Source organism: Lichenostomus cassidix, chromosome 13 (genome assembly GCF_008360975.1).
Source record: "Lichenostomus cassidix isolate B80296 chromosome 13, HeHo_3.0, whole genome shotgun sequence".
Lineage (NCBI taxonomy): Eukaryota > Metazoa > Chordata > Aves > Passeriformes > Meliphagidae > Lichenostomus > Lichenostomus cassidix.
Window position 1 is genome coordinate 7,261,576 of NC_139494.1, and position 14,834 is coordinate 7,276,409.

The 14,834-nt window shown below is 41.9% G+C and overlaps 1 protein-coding gene across 7 annotated transcripts in view; it reads left to right on the forward strand.

Annotated features, from left to right (window-relative positions):
• The first annotated feature begins 462 nt into the window (after positions 1 to 462).
• GABRB2 (gamma-aminobutyric acid type A receptor subunit beta2) overlaps positions 463 to 14,834 on the forward strand; it is a 139,632-nt gene continuing 125,260 nt past the window's right edge. For 2 of the 7 annotated variants that reach the window (XM_085073459.1, XM_085073463.1), the window contains exons 1-5: positions 1,108 to 1,270; positions 1,421 to 1,538; positions 2,323 to 2,555; positions 2,683 to 2,774; positions 3,571 to 3,638. In XM_085073459.1, coding sequence (XP_084929585.1) covers positions 2,479 to 2,555; positions 2,683 to 2,774; positions 3,571 to 3,638 — 237 coding nt within the window. In that variant the 5' untranslated portion in view covers positions 1,108 to 1,270; positions 1,421 to 1,538; positions 2,323 to 2,478. Of the gene's footprint in view, positions 668 to 793; positions 813 to 1,106; positions 1,271 to 1,292; positions 1,539 to 2,322; positions 2,556 to 2,682; positions 2,775 to 3,361; positions 3,514 to 3,570; positions 3,639 to 14,834 lie in introns of those variants that run through there. The other 5 variants (XM_085073461.1, XM_085073462.1, XM_085073464.1 and 2 more) reach the window with 5 other exon arrangements.

Here is a 14,834-nt window from a genome sequence, read left to right on the forward strand (position 1 = left end):
GAGTGGCTCTGTAACATCAGCCGCGGCACAAAAAGCTGAAAAATGGGGTGGGGGCCGTGGGTGTTGCGATCTAAAAAAAAAAAAATGCTTAAACGTTCTTTAACTTAGTTGCTCGTGCTTTTTTTCTTTTGAACACATAAAAGAGAAATTTATGTATTAAAAAAACCCCACACAATCTTGTCTGTTTCAGCGGGAAAAGTGTCTTTCCTCACTTCGTGCAATCCGAAGTGTTCCAAATGGGAAAAGGTGGTGAAAATACTCATTGAAGAATTGCCCCCAGCCCCCCAAAGGATGGCTATTTTGTTTCTGGAATTAAAAACCGAGCAGGCACGCACTTGAGCTCAAAGGCACAGTGTGGCGGTTTAAGGCACTGCCGGTGCGGAGAGAGGGGCAGGTTTGTGGCCCCGCCGGGAGCAGAGGGAGCAGTGCTGGCGGGGGCTGGGGGCTGCCCTGGCTTCGCTCCAGCGCCAGGTGGATGCTGCGGAGCTCGGCGCGGGGCTTCCCCGCTCCCGAGCGCTCCGGCCAGCGGAGCTGTCGGTCCCTATTAAATGGCTGCCTGCTTTTCGGGGCTGCCGGCTGCCTCGCCGTTTGGCTGCTTATTTTTTTTTAGCAGCTCTGCCGTCTCTCGGGGGCAGCTGCCCCCCTCTCCGCCCCGCCGCTTCTCCAGGTGAGGCTTCATCCCACCGCCTCCCCGTCCGCCCCCACCTCAGCCCTTCCTCCCCTCCTCGCCCTTCCCGGGGAGCCGCCGCCGCTTCTCTCGGAGCATCCCCCCGGCCCTGTACCCCTCGCGGCGCTCCTGCTGCCGGGCCAGGGTGCGCCTGGGTGTGGGCTGGGGCAGGGAGAGCCGGCCGGGCCGTGCGAGGCGAACCGCGGCTCTGCCAGGCGGCGGGAGGCAGTGTGTGCCCGGGGCGGCGGGGCAGGGCAGGGCAGGGCAGGGCGGCAGCTCCGGAGCGCCTCAGCCCCGCGCCGGAGAGCGACCGCGCCGTGCCGGGGAGCGAGCGGCTCTCCACCACCTCGCTCCCTGTGCAACACCCTCACCCTCGGCCCTCCCACCACCACCCGCCGGTTTTTCTTTTTTTTTTCCCCTCCTATTTTTTCTTTTATTTTTTTTTCTTTCTCCTCCACCCTCCTGCAGCGAGTTAAATATTTCTTTTGTTAATTGACGCCCAAAGTGTTCCAAATCCCTTCCCCGCGCCGCCCGGGCCGGCCGAGGACGTGTGCACGCCCAGATCCGCTCGGTGAAGCAGCACAGATCCGCAGGTCCGAGCGGGTATGTGCATAAGGAGGAGGAGGAGGAGGAGGTGGTGTAAAAGGAGCGACGAGCAGATTTGAGAGGAATAATTTAACTCCGGTGTTTGTTGTTTTTCGGGGGTTTGGTTTTTCCCTTCTCTCTCTCCTTTCTATCTTTCTTTCTGCTCAGGATTTAAATGTCACTCAAAGCATCCCCAGATCAGCTTTCCGCTCGTCTCCTGTTTCTTCCGAGGCATTAATTGGATCACACACTGCATTTGAAGAGCTCGGGTGTTTTACCCACTAAGGTAAGTGGGCTTATGTACCTACACGGGGTCTGGATGGTCACCAAAAGCCTTTCGGGGTGGTGTTTTCCTTCCCCTTGCCCCCCCCCCCCCCCCCCCAGCTCTGTGGCCAGGTTTCGCTCTACCTGAAGAGCTCGCATCCCTGGGTTAAACATGGGTCGATGTATGGGAAATGCGCTGGGGGGAGCAGGGCCGCGGGGGCTGCGCGCCCGCCCCTCAGGCACCAGCCAATGACCCGTGGGAGCCGCCAGTGGCAGCCCGCGACCCCCTCGGTCCCCAGAGCCTCTGCTCCTGGAATAGCGCCTGGCATTACAATAAGGAAAGAAGCAGCCTAATCCCCTCTTACAAGAAACTATTCGTCATCATTTTTTTTCCCTCCGTGAGAAATACTGTAGGCGCCCATCTCTCTCCTCCCCCACCTCCCGCTCCCGTTGCCAGCGCCGGCTCCTTTGCCCGCACCTCTCCTCGCTTCAGGCGCTTCTTTCCAGGGACTAAGAAGTTAAGCTGCCCCCTCTCTCTCCCCACCTGCCCCCATACGTACGCCGTGCATTCCCCTTTTTAACCTCTTCTCCCTGTGCCTAATCCGAGTCCGTCCAGCCCCCCCAACCCTTAAACTGGGTTGCAAAGCCGCTGTACCCTGCAACTCCTGAAACTTCTCGTTGTGATTTATATTCTATAATAACAAAAAGGACAACAAAAATATATTGGATCCTCCTGTGGATGACTTTCTGTTTTTTAAATAATGCATTTCCTTCTTCTCCTTTAATTTTTTTTTTTTTTTGGCAAGGAAATTTGCTCCATCTCCAGCAGCAACCACTGCTCCTTTTGATGTTGTGGTACGCCGTGCGCATGCGCTTCACATTAGAATTACTGCACTGGCCAGAATAAGTTGGATCTCTTCTTCTCTTCACTGAAACCCTAAATCATATCAAAAGCTAAAGGGATGCTGAGAGTCCGGAAAAAGGGTTACTTTGGGATCTGGTCATTCCCTTTAATCATAGCTGCGGTGTGTGCACAGAGGTAAGTGATGAAGGTATCTCTTTTCCTTTACTTTGAATTGCAGTGCATGCTGCTGCTGAGAGCAATGTGCAGCTGGGGGCTGAGAAATCCGAAATAATACAGTATTATTCTTTCTTTTTTTCTTTAGTGTCAATGACCCTAGTAATATGTCGCTGGTAAAAGAGACCGTGGATAGACTGCTGAAGGGCTATGATATTCGCCTGAGGCCAGATTTTGGAGGTAATTTGACTGCTTTTGAATAAGAGAGGTTGCATATCCAGGCTGCGTGCGTTGGGTGGGGGGGTTTCAAATGTGTTGTGGGTGCTGTTGCTTTGGGGTGTGTGTGTGTTCCCATTTCCTCTCGTTGATCCAAAGTTAAGCCCATTGTTTCTCAATTTTCTTAGCACCAGATGCTCTTAATGCCATTACTTAAATGACTTGTATATTGATAATCGGTCCCTCATTTTGTGTGTTTGTATGTGATGATACTTTACCAACCTGTAATTAAACCCTGGTTTAACTCATTTTATCGAGATGCAAATCTCTCTTAAGTTCACCCAACGCTTGTTCCTTCCAGCCTAATGTGCCTGTGATCACAGTTGCTATTTTTGAATACAAGATGTGCTGTTAACAGATACAAAAATGTCATTTAACCCCCTGCGTGCTCCTACTTCGAACTAGTTTGTTTATTTCGGACGTGTTCGCTGTGGGTGGCCCTTTCCCCTCCCTCGGGGCTCGGTGCCCGCGGTGCGCGGGGCCGCGCGTGTCGGACGGGGGGCGCGGAGGGGCGCGGAGCGGGGCGGTGGCGGCACGTGTATGCTGTTACATAAAGCACGGCCGGGGGCAGCCCGGGCAGCGCACCGTCCCGCCGAGGGGGTGGTGGGGAAGGAGCGAGGAGCACTCTCTGCCTCCCTTCCGACTCGCCGGTTATGTTTAAACGCCGTTTCGCGTGCACGCCGCGTTCGCCCGGCGAACTCCGGTAAGAACGAGTTAAGTTCTTAGAGATCACATTGCGGACCATCTTGTCGGTTTGCAGGTCCCCCAGTGGCTGTTGGCATGAACATAGACATTGCCAGTATAGATATGGTCTCGGAAGTCAATATGGTGAGTATTTAGGGTTCGGGGCTGCTTGCTCTCGGAGGGGGTGGCCGCCGCTTCCCCCGCCCGGGCCGAGGCGGAGCGGTGCCCGCGGGCGTGCGGGGACCCGGAGCGGCCTCCTGCCCCGGGGAGTCCGCGGGGCGGGGCGCGGCGGCGGCTCGGGGGTCGGCGGGGGGCCGGGCGGCGCTCCCCGGTGTTGGCGGTGGATCCGGGGCGGGGATGCCGGGCGGGGGCTGCGAGGAGCGGCGGGGCCTCTCCTGCGGCAGCTCCGGGCCGCTCCCTCCCTCACGCCCGGTCGCGTTCCGCGAGCAACGGCGCCTCCTGCCGGCCGCGCGCGCACCCCGCACGCCGCTCGCCCCGCGCACCCCCGCGCCTCTCGCTCCGCGCCCCGCGGGGATCTGTGCCCGCCGCGGGAAATAACCGAACTGCAAACCGGGCGGTTTGTCCGAGCGGGGCGCTTCCCATGAAAAGCAGAAAAAAAGTGGGGTTTACTTCAGTGTGTGTGTTCAAAACTTAATATTTTTTTTCCTAGCCTGACGTTATTTTGAACGGTGATTAAAGAGTCGATGGTTCTAAAAGTTTAATTTTTCCAAGATGTTTGTCTCTCTTATTTAAGTACTTGGAATTGACTGTGCTCGAATACTGAACTTGTTCAGGACTTAATAACTTGACACTTTAGGTGTTTCATCACCTGGGAGACTAATGAGGTGTGGAGGAAATTGGACAAGTCTGATTCATACTTTAGAAGAAGCTGTTCTTGGCTTAGATGAAACTTTACTTACATTCACTTTTCTTATTTGGAAATGTTTGGCGTCAAGTTTTGAAGTTTTTATCTTATTTTGCATGTTGATTGGCTAAGGACGCAGAATTTGGCCTAATGCTTGTAGGAGCCTCTACAAGAAGGACAAAAGACTGAAACATAGTAGCACATGATACAACAGTGATGCAGAATAAATGTGGTTTTATCAGCCACTTGTGAATGGAAGTTTGTTGTTTGAAACAAACTTTCCATTATTTTTGAAGAGGTTTCAAGTAAACATCTTTCTACATACAAATGTGATTTTAGGGCTATTGCTGTAGATGTAATCATACATCTGGAAAGTTACCAGTTGTTTTAATATCCTTCTACTACTAAAATATTTAATTCCTCAGTGCCATGCTTGGGTTCTCAGAGATGTTGCATTGAATGAACTGGCAAACATTCGTTCTCAAACTGGATAACTTGTGTGATGTACAGGAGTTTTTTGATGATGTAAAATGTAGCCCTTGGCCTAATTTGAGGATGACATTACAGGTGGTTTTACTGTGAGACAGGGAGGTGTTGGTGACAGAGAGCTTGATGCTGCTCTTTTTCGAGATACCAGGAAACCTGAATAATTTCACCTTCTGAAACACTACTTCTGGAATATCTCTAAGTGGCTAAAAGGGGCTTCCAAACTTTGTACCACTAAACTTGTAATCCAGTATTCTACCTTCAGGACTTTTAAGTGCAGAGAAAGAAAATTGCATTGTATTTTAAACCACTTGCTTTTCATTAAGAGAGCTGTAGGTAGGAGAAGCAGGGACATAGAGTTGTTTCTTAGACAGCCCTGAGCAGTGAGGGAATGATGAAGGTTTCTTGCTGCAACTGCGATCTGCTGGGTTAGTGTTATATCCTCACATCCCTTTGAAACTGGAAGGTTCTCCTGAAAAGATTGGGAAAATACTTGTGAAGCTTTTCTTTGTTTCTTTAAATGGTTTCTAGACATTTAAGGTCTCCAATTGAAGATGGCAGCAGATTAGAGTACTGTGATCTGACACTTATACATATATAACTATATAACAGCATTATTTTTAGTATTCTGTGGTAGTCAGTTTATTGTATTTCTATAATGAAATGTTTGACCTTTCTGAAAAAAGTATTTTCAGACTATCTGCAGAACTCAGAGGAAGAGATATATAGACAGTTTTGTCCTACTAATTTGCCTAAAGCATTTAAGCTCTGAGCTTGTTTTACTCTAAGAAGCCACCTATTTCTTAAACCCAGGCAATCATGTTACATAATTTTTTTTCGCTTACAGTTTTAGAAGAGATTCCAAACCAAGATTATAATCTGCCTAATTGCAAAATGTAACACTTGATTTTACAATGGTCTGTATAGCATAGCAAGTACTGATATACCCTGATAGACCTGAAATTAATGAAGAGAGAGACATACAAGGAGACAACAAAATACTAGTATGCAAGGCCTTGGGTTTTTTGCTTGTAAATTCACCAGAATTTGGAGTAGAAACTAGGGGGAATACCATGGAATGCTAACTGATGCAAAGCCTTCTGAGGTGAGAGACACAGAAAGAATCTTTTGGATTTATGGACCTATTTTTTCTAAGCATGGCCTTGCTGTAGCTTTGTTTGTAGTCATGGCAAACACTACTGACTAGCTAAAGGCAGATCATTGCCTGGAGTCATGTACTAACATTAATGGGATCAAACTTCTGCCTAGGGAGAAAGGCTAAATAATCATAGTTATTCCGCTTGAGATAATTTCTATTAATTTTAATGTTAATTTATTTTAAAATTACATTTCTTTTCCAGTCTTGCTATATCTCCATCTACCACATAAATTTGTGCAATTCCGCAGGCAGAAGGTTTATCTCTAGTGTCATGAAGTTTTCACTTTGTTGAACAGGATAATTTAGAGTTGCTGTTATAGAAAGCAAAAATGTGTCCAGGATGTTCAAGAATATTGTTGTTGACTTTGAATTCTTAAAGAGGTTAAATTGCATCATAAAAAACTCAGAGTGTATTAGGCTTTACAGGTGCCCTACAATTATCTCTTTTCTGCAACAGAGCTGAAACTATAAGCTGTTTACCTTGTGTAGTCTGAAACTTGAACTAGCATTTATTTGAATTTACAGAAATGGTTTCAAAGTACTGGTACTTGTGAACATTATTTGTTCCAGCTCTGGGGATTGCACTGTATGCATGTGAGAAAAGTGAGAACTTCAAGAGTATGTGGTTGTCAACAAATGTCATGACCATTTGTACTAATTTCTTTGTATTCTGCAAAGAAAAATTATACAGCAGATGTTTTGTGTGATACAGACATGATTATGGCTAATTCCACTCACCTCTCTGGACAAAGTCCTGCAGTATTTTGAGTGTATCCTTTATTCTAATTATACTATAGATTTTTTTTAAGGTTTCTCTTACTCAGGTAACAATGGAGAACAAAGATGGAGAGGTGTGAAGGCTACTAAAGTGGTTTTCCTGGGCTAATGAATTTTATGTTATGTAAGATTAGTTGTGTTGCAGTGAGTCTAATGCACTCTTCTCAAGACAGTTTCAAGGTGTTTCTTACTGTACTTCAATTTTCTTCTGTGCTTCCTTTTGTTTCATACAAACCATTCATTGTAAAAATAATATCTTCAGAAACTAATAGCTTAATAGGATCTTTTTTTCTTTTTTTCTTCTTATTTTAATATGCAGTGCCAGCTAGGATGTTACATTTTCACATTTTCCTCTCAGTTAATTTTTGGATTAGACCCCTTTGACAACACATCAATGACTACTGTCCTCCATTCTCATTTTCTCCCTTTTCCTCCCAACTATTCCCTCATAAACTCTTTGTAAGAATTGGTTCAGGAGAAGTCCAGAAATTAATATTCTTCCCTAGACACCCCTGAAGATTCTGCATAACATGTTGTGCATTTGATCTAGCTAGTTAAGACGTGAGGATTTCTTTGGATGATGTTGGTCATGGTTAGTTTTCAATGTCTTGGCTTATGCCCTATTAAATAGGTCAACATTTCCTTCCTTTTTTTATCCTATTTTTTTCCCCTTGATCTGTGGGTATTCTGGGATTCTAGTACTGAATATCTTGAAAAGAGAGAGAAATATTCTGTAGCTATGGATTTTGCACAGGAAATACACACCTTGTGAGGTAATGGGTTGTATATGTAATTAAATATAACTATTCACAGCATGGGTCACTGGGGTGTGCAGAGAGGAATCAGAACTGTTTATTTAATTCCAAGTATTTGCTTGCTTAGTGCAGGTTTTGGCACGTGGAGTCAGTGGTGTGTGTGTGCAGTTAGAGACGATGGATGGGTTTGTCTTAGTGGGAGTCATTATAGTTGATTGAGAGCATAATCCTTTCATCACGTGGGAGTTGGAGAAACAAAGGAGCTGTTACCATCTATCAGAGAAAGGTTTACTTCTTAGTGTCTGCCAAGTTGTACACAGCAGAGCCTAATAGCTTCAAAGCTCTAAAAAGAAAAGCCTTTTTTCCTTTAAATATTATATTTCACTTCTATATGTGAGTTATGCCAAAGTTGCACAAAACATTAAGTGTGATACTCATAAATCAGAATATTCTCAGTGTAAAAATGTGCAGACATAGCTGTAATTTGCTGATAGACTTCTGATTTTGGGTTGCTCTTGATAATGGAGATGCACTACGGGTTTTCTTAAAATCTCTCCTTTTTCTTGAGGTGTCTTCAGTAGGGGACATTAATAAAGTTCGACGTTTAGATAATGGAATAGGTTTAGATTATGAATACAACAGGATGTGTTGTTTCCTCTCAAGTAGCAGCAATTATCTTTATGTGTATAAAAGGAAGAGATGTGTTGTGATATAAAAAAATGGGGATTGCGTGGTAAGGAAATAGAGTGGAGCTGTTCCAAACCCTAAAACTCCATGGAAAAGTCCTGATAGAGAAAAATGAAAACAGCAAGCAGTGTCCTATATACACTGGTGTAGAAAGACGTGAGGAAAACGGTGATGAAAATGGTTTCTGTCAGCAATATCTTCTTTTGTCAATCCATTCTAGTTGTTTATGTTGCTGCACATAATCTGTAAAGAGAAAAAAGAGAGAACAGCACTGAAAATGCATTGAAAATGAAATATTGGAATATTGAGAAGGTGCTGCATCGCTAAATACCCCTGCTGACAGAGACTGTTGGTTTTATTATTTTCTCTGTGTCATAAATGTATGTGTTTCCTCACATAAAATTGCATTTCTCAGCAGACAGTTTGAATTTGGCTCTTGCCAAATTATTGTGCTTGTATACCACTGACTCATACTGAAGTGTCTGCAGAGACTTCTGTGAATGCAGAGCAGGTGAACTATATCTTAGAAGTGAGAACTTCTTTTTACTGAAAGCCTTGTTTCACCTTTTCCTTCAGTTACTGTCTGGAATAACATTGCAAGACATTTTTGAACTGAACTAAATTACATTAATATGGATTTCCATTTTTTGTTACTATGTGTCTCTAATTCAGGCGTTTTTAAATGTATGTAAAAGTAAAACAGAGCTCCTCTGTTCAAATAAAATATTTATTCTTGAGGACCAAAGTGAGTCTTCCTATTAGAACTCCATATATAGATTGAGGTTTTCATGCTGGTTTTTCTAGAGTATATGTAGCCGCAGCATGAAAAGATTTATCTAGAACATATATGCAAGAATATAGTGAGTTTGTAACTACTTTTATGAGATGCACAAGTAATAAATCACTATGTATATTTATATATATTATGTATGTCGATGTTATAGAAGCATGACGTAATTCTCATTTTTCTTAAGGTCAGTATAAATGGTTTGTTAATTGGATTGCACTTTCACTGTGCTACAGTGTTGCAAGAGTTTAATCAGTAGAAAAATCTTGTTTGGTTGTTAGTGGTGATTTTTCAAAGCAATCACTCCCTTCTGCAGACCAGGGAATGGTTGGAAGTAATTTAAAGAGATTGCCTTGGAGGTTATCTGTACTACTGAATTAATAATTTTTGTCTTCTTTTTTTTTTTTTTCCTTTTAAGAAAACCTTGATCTATAAATATTGAAGCATTTTGGCTCTTGCCACAGAATAAAAGATAAATTTATCTTTAATGAATTTTATGAGCAGTGTCTTGGTGCTGATGCATGGGAATGAACATGAAGTGTACTTATTAGCTCCCACTATAGGCTGCTTTATTTCATAACTTTTCTATTGAAAATCACATAAAATCTTTATAGGTGAGCCGTGTAGTAGAATAAAAGATTTTTATGTTGTGCTCTACAAACTTGTTACAGGTTTAAGCTGTTCCAGTGGTTGTGCTCCTCAGTGACTCTAAAGTCTGTCAGTGCATCATGACTAAATCCTTATTATTATTCCCTCCCTTTTTTATCCTCAGACATCATGCAGCCTTCTGCAAGGTTTATAATACAACCTTTAGTATTTGATCATGTTGAAGTACAGTCTTGTATAGTAATAATTCATTTTTTTCCAGAAGTAATCCAGATTCCCAGCAGACTTTTAGTGGTTGGTGCTGTAGTTCTCTGCTAGTGTGTGTAAGAATTAGGTAAGCAAGGTTCAGTCCCCTCATTTCAAAGGATGATGCTCATCCACAAGGTAATTTTTGTAATGCCTCTTTAAAGATGTGAAGACAGCATCTTGTTTGTCTTTAGAGATGATAACTTCAGAATCAGTCAAATGTCTGGAGTTATTAAAATGGAAAAATTTGCTACTATGAGTATGCAATCTGTAATTTAAAAATACGTTACCCGTGTATAATTAAATATGAATTGTAGGCATTGACAAAAGTTGTCAATTGTGGGTTTGCAGAAATCAGGACAGAATCAGAATCAGGTTTGCAGAAATCAGGACAGAATCAGCCTTTGTACTTTGTTGTAATTACTCTATGCTTCAACAGGGATTCCCACCCTGCTCCCATTTCTTGACAGCGATGCTGTGTAGAGTGCATAGATAACAGCCAGGACAGCACAACCCTGTAGGAACAGTGACATGGGGGCACATTTACAGTTCCAGTCTTGCCTGTCTGAAGGCCACCTTGTGCAGTAGCAGTGCTTTCATTTCATAGCTTTTCCCTACAACGATCTTTGCATGCAAATTGTCTGGCTAAGTATTTTCAAATTCGCTGACCAATGCAAAGATCCTCCCAAGACTTGCAATCACACCAACTGCACATGACATTTTTGTATGGGTTTTTCAAATAAGGGTGTAATTAATTTCCAATTGAAATTAGAAGTGCTGTTCTAAATAAGAAGACATATGCAACTGAATACAGAAAATGTAGATCATATTTAATGTTTATCACAGGCCAGATAAAGCATTGAGAATTTGAGCTCTTCCCCTGTCCCCAGACTTAAAAGAACAAGGGGACTGTGCTATTTCTGTCTATCTTGAGCTTCTTTTTGCATATCTCCATCAAAGCTAAAGCAAATTAATTTTTATTCTGTAAATACTGACAGAGGTATTCATCTGTTAGTTTTCAAGTAATAAGAATTTACCTGTGTGGGGAGAAAAGCAACCCTTCAGAGAGATGTATTTTGCAATTCAAGTGTGTGCTGTTATAGTAGTTATGTCACTTCTGAGTATTTCCACAGATTTTTCCTATAGACAAACCACTGATTCTTTGTGATTGTGCTGAAAGACTAACTCAACTTTATAAATTTTGAACAAGTAGAAGAAATTTAAAAAAGCTTGGCCTTGGACAGGAGCAGTATATTAAATTACCCTAATGAATGCATTACTTGAAAAACTCAGCTATTTGAAGTGGAATGTCCTTGTTCCTGTGTCTGCTCTCTGGACAGTTTCTTCTTTCTTTTCCTCTTTAATGAATGGGCATTTCTATTAACCAAACAACTCTGCAAGAATGTATGAAACCCCAGAATTTTCCCTCACAGTTGGAAATGTCTCTTTTCCATGGCCATGGGTTTTGCATCCCTTGCTGCAGAGCAGCCTGGCTATAGTGAACCTTCGCTCTGGATGGATTGTTAGCCCATGGTGCTTGGGAGTGGAAGCATTCGGATGTCAGAGGACCAAGAATAGAGGTCTTGCACATCATGAATTAGCCTGTGAAAGGCTGACAACACATCCTTCGCCTCCTCTGTCACTGGAAATGTTTCTCAGTCACAGTAGCCATGACTTGCTGTTATGTTAGACATGACCTAAGCACGTTGGCTTTATCTACATTTCCACGAGATTTAAATATTGTCAACCTGCCTGAATGGGCTTCAGTAGGAGCAGCATGGCTGATCACCTGGAGCAGCTCCTTCCTGAATACATCTGCAATATTAATAATACAATCTGTCAGCTGGGAAAACTGAATCGTCAAAATGGCAGAAACTTGTGAGTGCCATGTTTTGCAGAGATTGGTCATCACAATTTCCTTGAAAAGTTCTTTTGGATTGACATGGGGCAAAAGGCCCTAATGTGCAAAATTCCCTAAGTGTTTATATTTAGATACAACCCTTGGAGAGAAGTTGGTACAAGGTGCAGAGTTAGATAAAGGTTATGCTAAACCCATTTGACATGATAAGGTCTTCCAGAAATGCTTGTGGATCTTCATGTATTTGGGATGTCTCAGAATGGTGACTCTTGTGATTTAGATTTTCAGAAGTTTTTATCATTCTACTTCTCGCATTATGTGTGGCTGTGAAGTAGCCAAAGTTCCTATTGCTTTCAAGGAACTGAAGGCATCTATTTCTCAGTGGGAACCAGCTATTAAATATAATAATTAAGTACTGGAAAAGATACTGAAACCTTTTTAAAAAAGATCCACTGACATGGATGCAGAAGCCTTTGGAAAACCTGATCCTAATTTCTATTTTAAATTGATTTAATTTTTTGTCCATGGAAGTTTGAATTGTTTTAATATTTGGAACAGAGATTCTTTCTGCTTGACTGAGTAAAAATAGTGCTCAGACTTTTTTTTTTTCCCTTCCTGTATATACCTTTAAAAATATATATTGTTTAAAAAAAGGCACATTATTGCAACCACTGTGAAAGTAGTGAAATGTTGTTAATTCTTTTTGGTCAGTAAGGGTAAATGTGTTGTCATTTGCATAACAGTTATTACCCAATAGTCCAGAAATTGTTATGATCTACTGTCTAATCCTTATTTGTTTCTTCTATAAGTGTATTTTTGAGTTAATAGACCCCACAGATCCGTAGGACTTATAGAGCATTGTGGAATTTTTTTCCTCTCCCAAGGACGGATCACGCAATAGACTCTCCTGGCTCCCTCAGGGGTGTCAGAATAACAGTGTTAATCCATGTTTGACAAGATGTGCACCGAAGGAGGCATAAAATTTAAGTGGAAAAAAAATAGTTTGAAGGTCCAGTAGACTGAGTTTATAAATTAAATAATTTAGGAGTGTAACTATTTCGTTATTCCTTATTATGAAATGACTTATTCTTTTAGATAACATACAGAGAAGAAGGAAATAGGATTAAACAAATATGCACGTCATTTACAAATGAAAAGGAGCATTTTCCAACTAATTCCATCATTGTTTCTCTAATCATGTAAGTCCAGAAATGACCAAAGAAGCCTTTTAATCAGCCAGAAATCTTCCTAAAGAAGACTGTTCAATCTGTTTTACTGTCCAATTGCCCTTTGTCACGGATGTTTTGTGATGTGAGATACTTGCAGGAAGTCTATCCATAATAGAATTAAGAATGTAATGTTTGTATCTTGTAGCAAATGCTACCTTAGGTTGCTCAAGATAAAATGCTTAACAACCACAGTAAATAGGAAAATGAGGTAAAATTACTCTCCTTTCTTAATTTTGAAAGAAGCCTTTTCAAAGGTTTGGGCACGTTTACTGAGTAATGCGTAGCCTAGATCTTGCATATTAAGTTTCTGCTAAAAATATATTATTATAGCTGACATATAAGTCCTCAAAAAATAGATTTGTAATGGAAATGCCAGGGGACCCTTAACTATAATCATTCTTGTTAGCGTAAATGCCTGGAAATGAATACAGTTTTCATTAATCTACTATTCTGTGACATGAGTGACCAGTTACAGAGAAACCTGTAATAATTCTAGTTAACTGGCTGCATTCCAAAATGCTGTTAAAAGTACCCACCTCTGTGCACAGGCTTTGCAGAATGCTTTTGTGAGCTTAGGTCCCACATGAGCCTTGTTTTGAAGTCTTAAAATGTGCAAATGTGATGCTGATTTTTCCACGGAGGCTATTTCTGCATGGGTTTCACACAAGATTTGCGGGCACTTGAGTGACTTGAAATGCAGTACAAGATGACTCTTACCATGTCTCAGCCACTAAGTGTAAGTGGGACAGGGTAATCTCCAAAATTGCTGTGTGCAGTAGGTGCTCTTCTGAAGTGAATGGATATTACTGGTGGTTTTAATTGGCTGGAAGGTCATAAAACCTTGCTGGCAGTTTTGATTTAAGGATATTTAAATTAAGCCAGTTAGTCCAATCATAGGAAGAGTACACTTTTTTTTTACTTTTGGTCTTGAATTTGTGCTATAACCAAATGCATTGCTCAGGTAGCATTAAGAGGTTAATGTGGCTCCTACCAGGGCCAAACTTTGCCTGTTTTAAATGGGAGACAACACGTGACCTCAAAATCTTTCTGGCGATGTTTTTTTACTTTCAGTTAAATTAATAAAAATGATTTAAAATTTTTGTATCGTAGAATCATCTTGGGTAAGCTAGATGGTAGTACAGAGTCTTAAGCTTAGAATTAAATTTTGATAAGTTTATTAATTGCATTGTTTTTTTGAGAACACAGAGGTGTATGAACTTTTGATATGGCATATGGGAGTTTTGGATAGATATCTATGCCCCGATAATATATTGACTGGATAACAGTTTTGTTTATTCATTAAGGCAGCATTTATTTAGTAAAGCTTGACAATAAGAGATTTCAATCAAAATTGCTGCTTTTGGATACGTAAAGGACTCGTTTTAATCAATGTCCCCATGGTTTTTATTAAGGAAGTATTTTGTATTTTATGTGACTTTAATTACCTCTTGAGTTAAACTTTTTCAAAACAAAGAAGGTGTATATGTTTTCTTGTTAAGTAATTAATATGAGCTGAAATAAAGCTGTGGAGTTCTTTGTATTGCACATCAGCTGGAGTGCAAACCTTTCCTCATGATAGCTGATCTATTTCTCCTCTGCTTGGTCATCTTCTTCCTGTTTGTTGTTCATTAATTTCTGCCAGTTTGGCCTGGTAAGAGATCCCAGTCATTCACATCCCTGGGTCTCTTATTCCATTCTGGCTGTGGGGATAAAAGGCTTGAGTATCAATGGTTCAGCAGGTGTAAGAATGTTTGCAAACAAAAATGGTGAAGTTGAATTTGCAGCATGTAAATGTCTGACCATCCGCAGTTGAATCTGCAGCGTGTAAATGTCTGACCATCAGCCTCAATCTGTCTGGCACTGCCCTTGGATCATGGCTCTGACT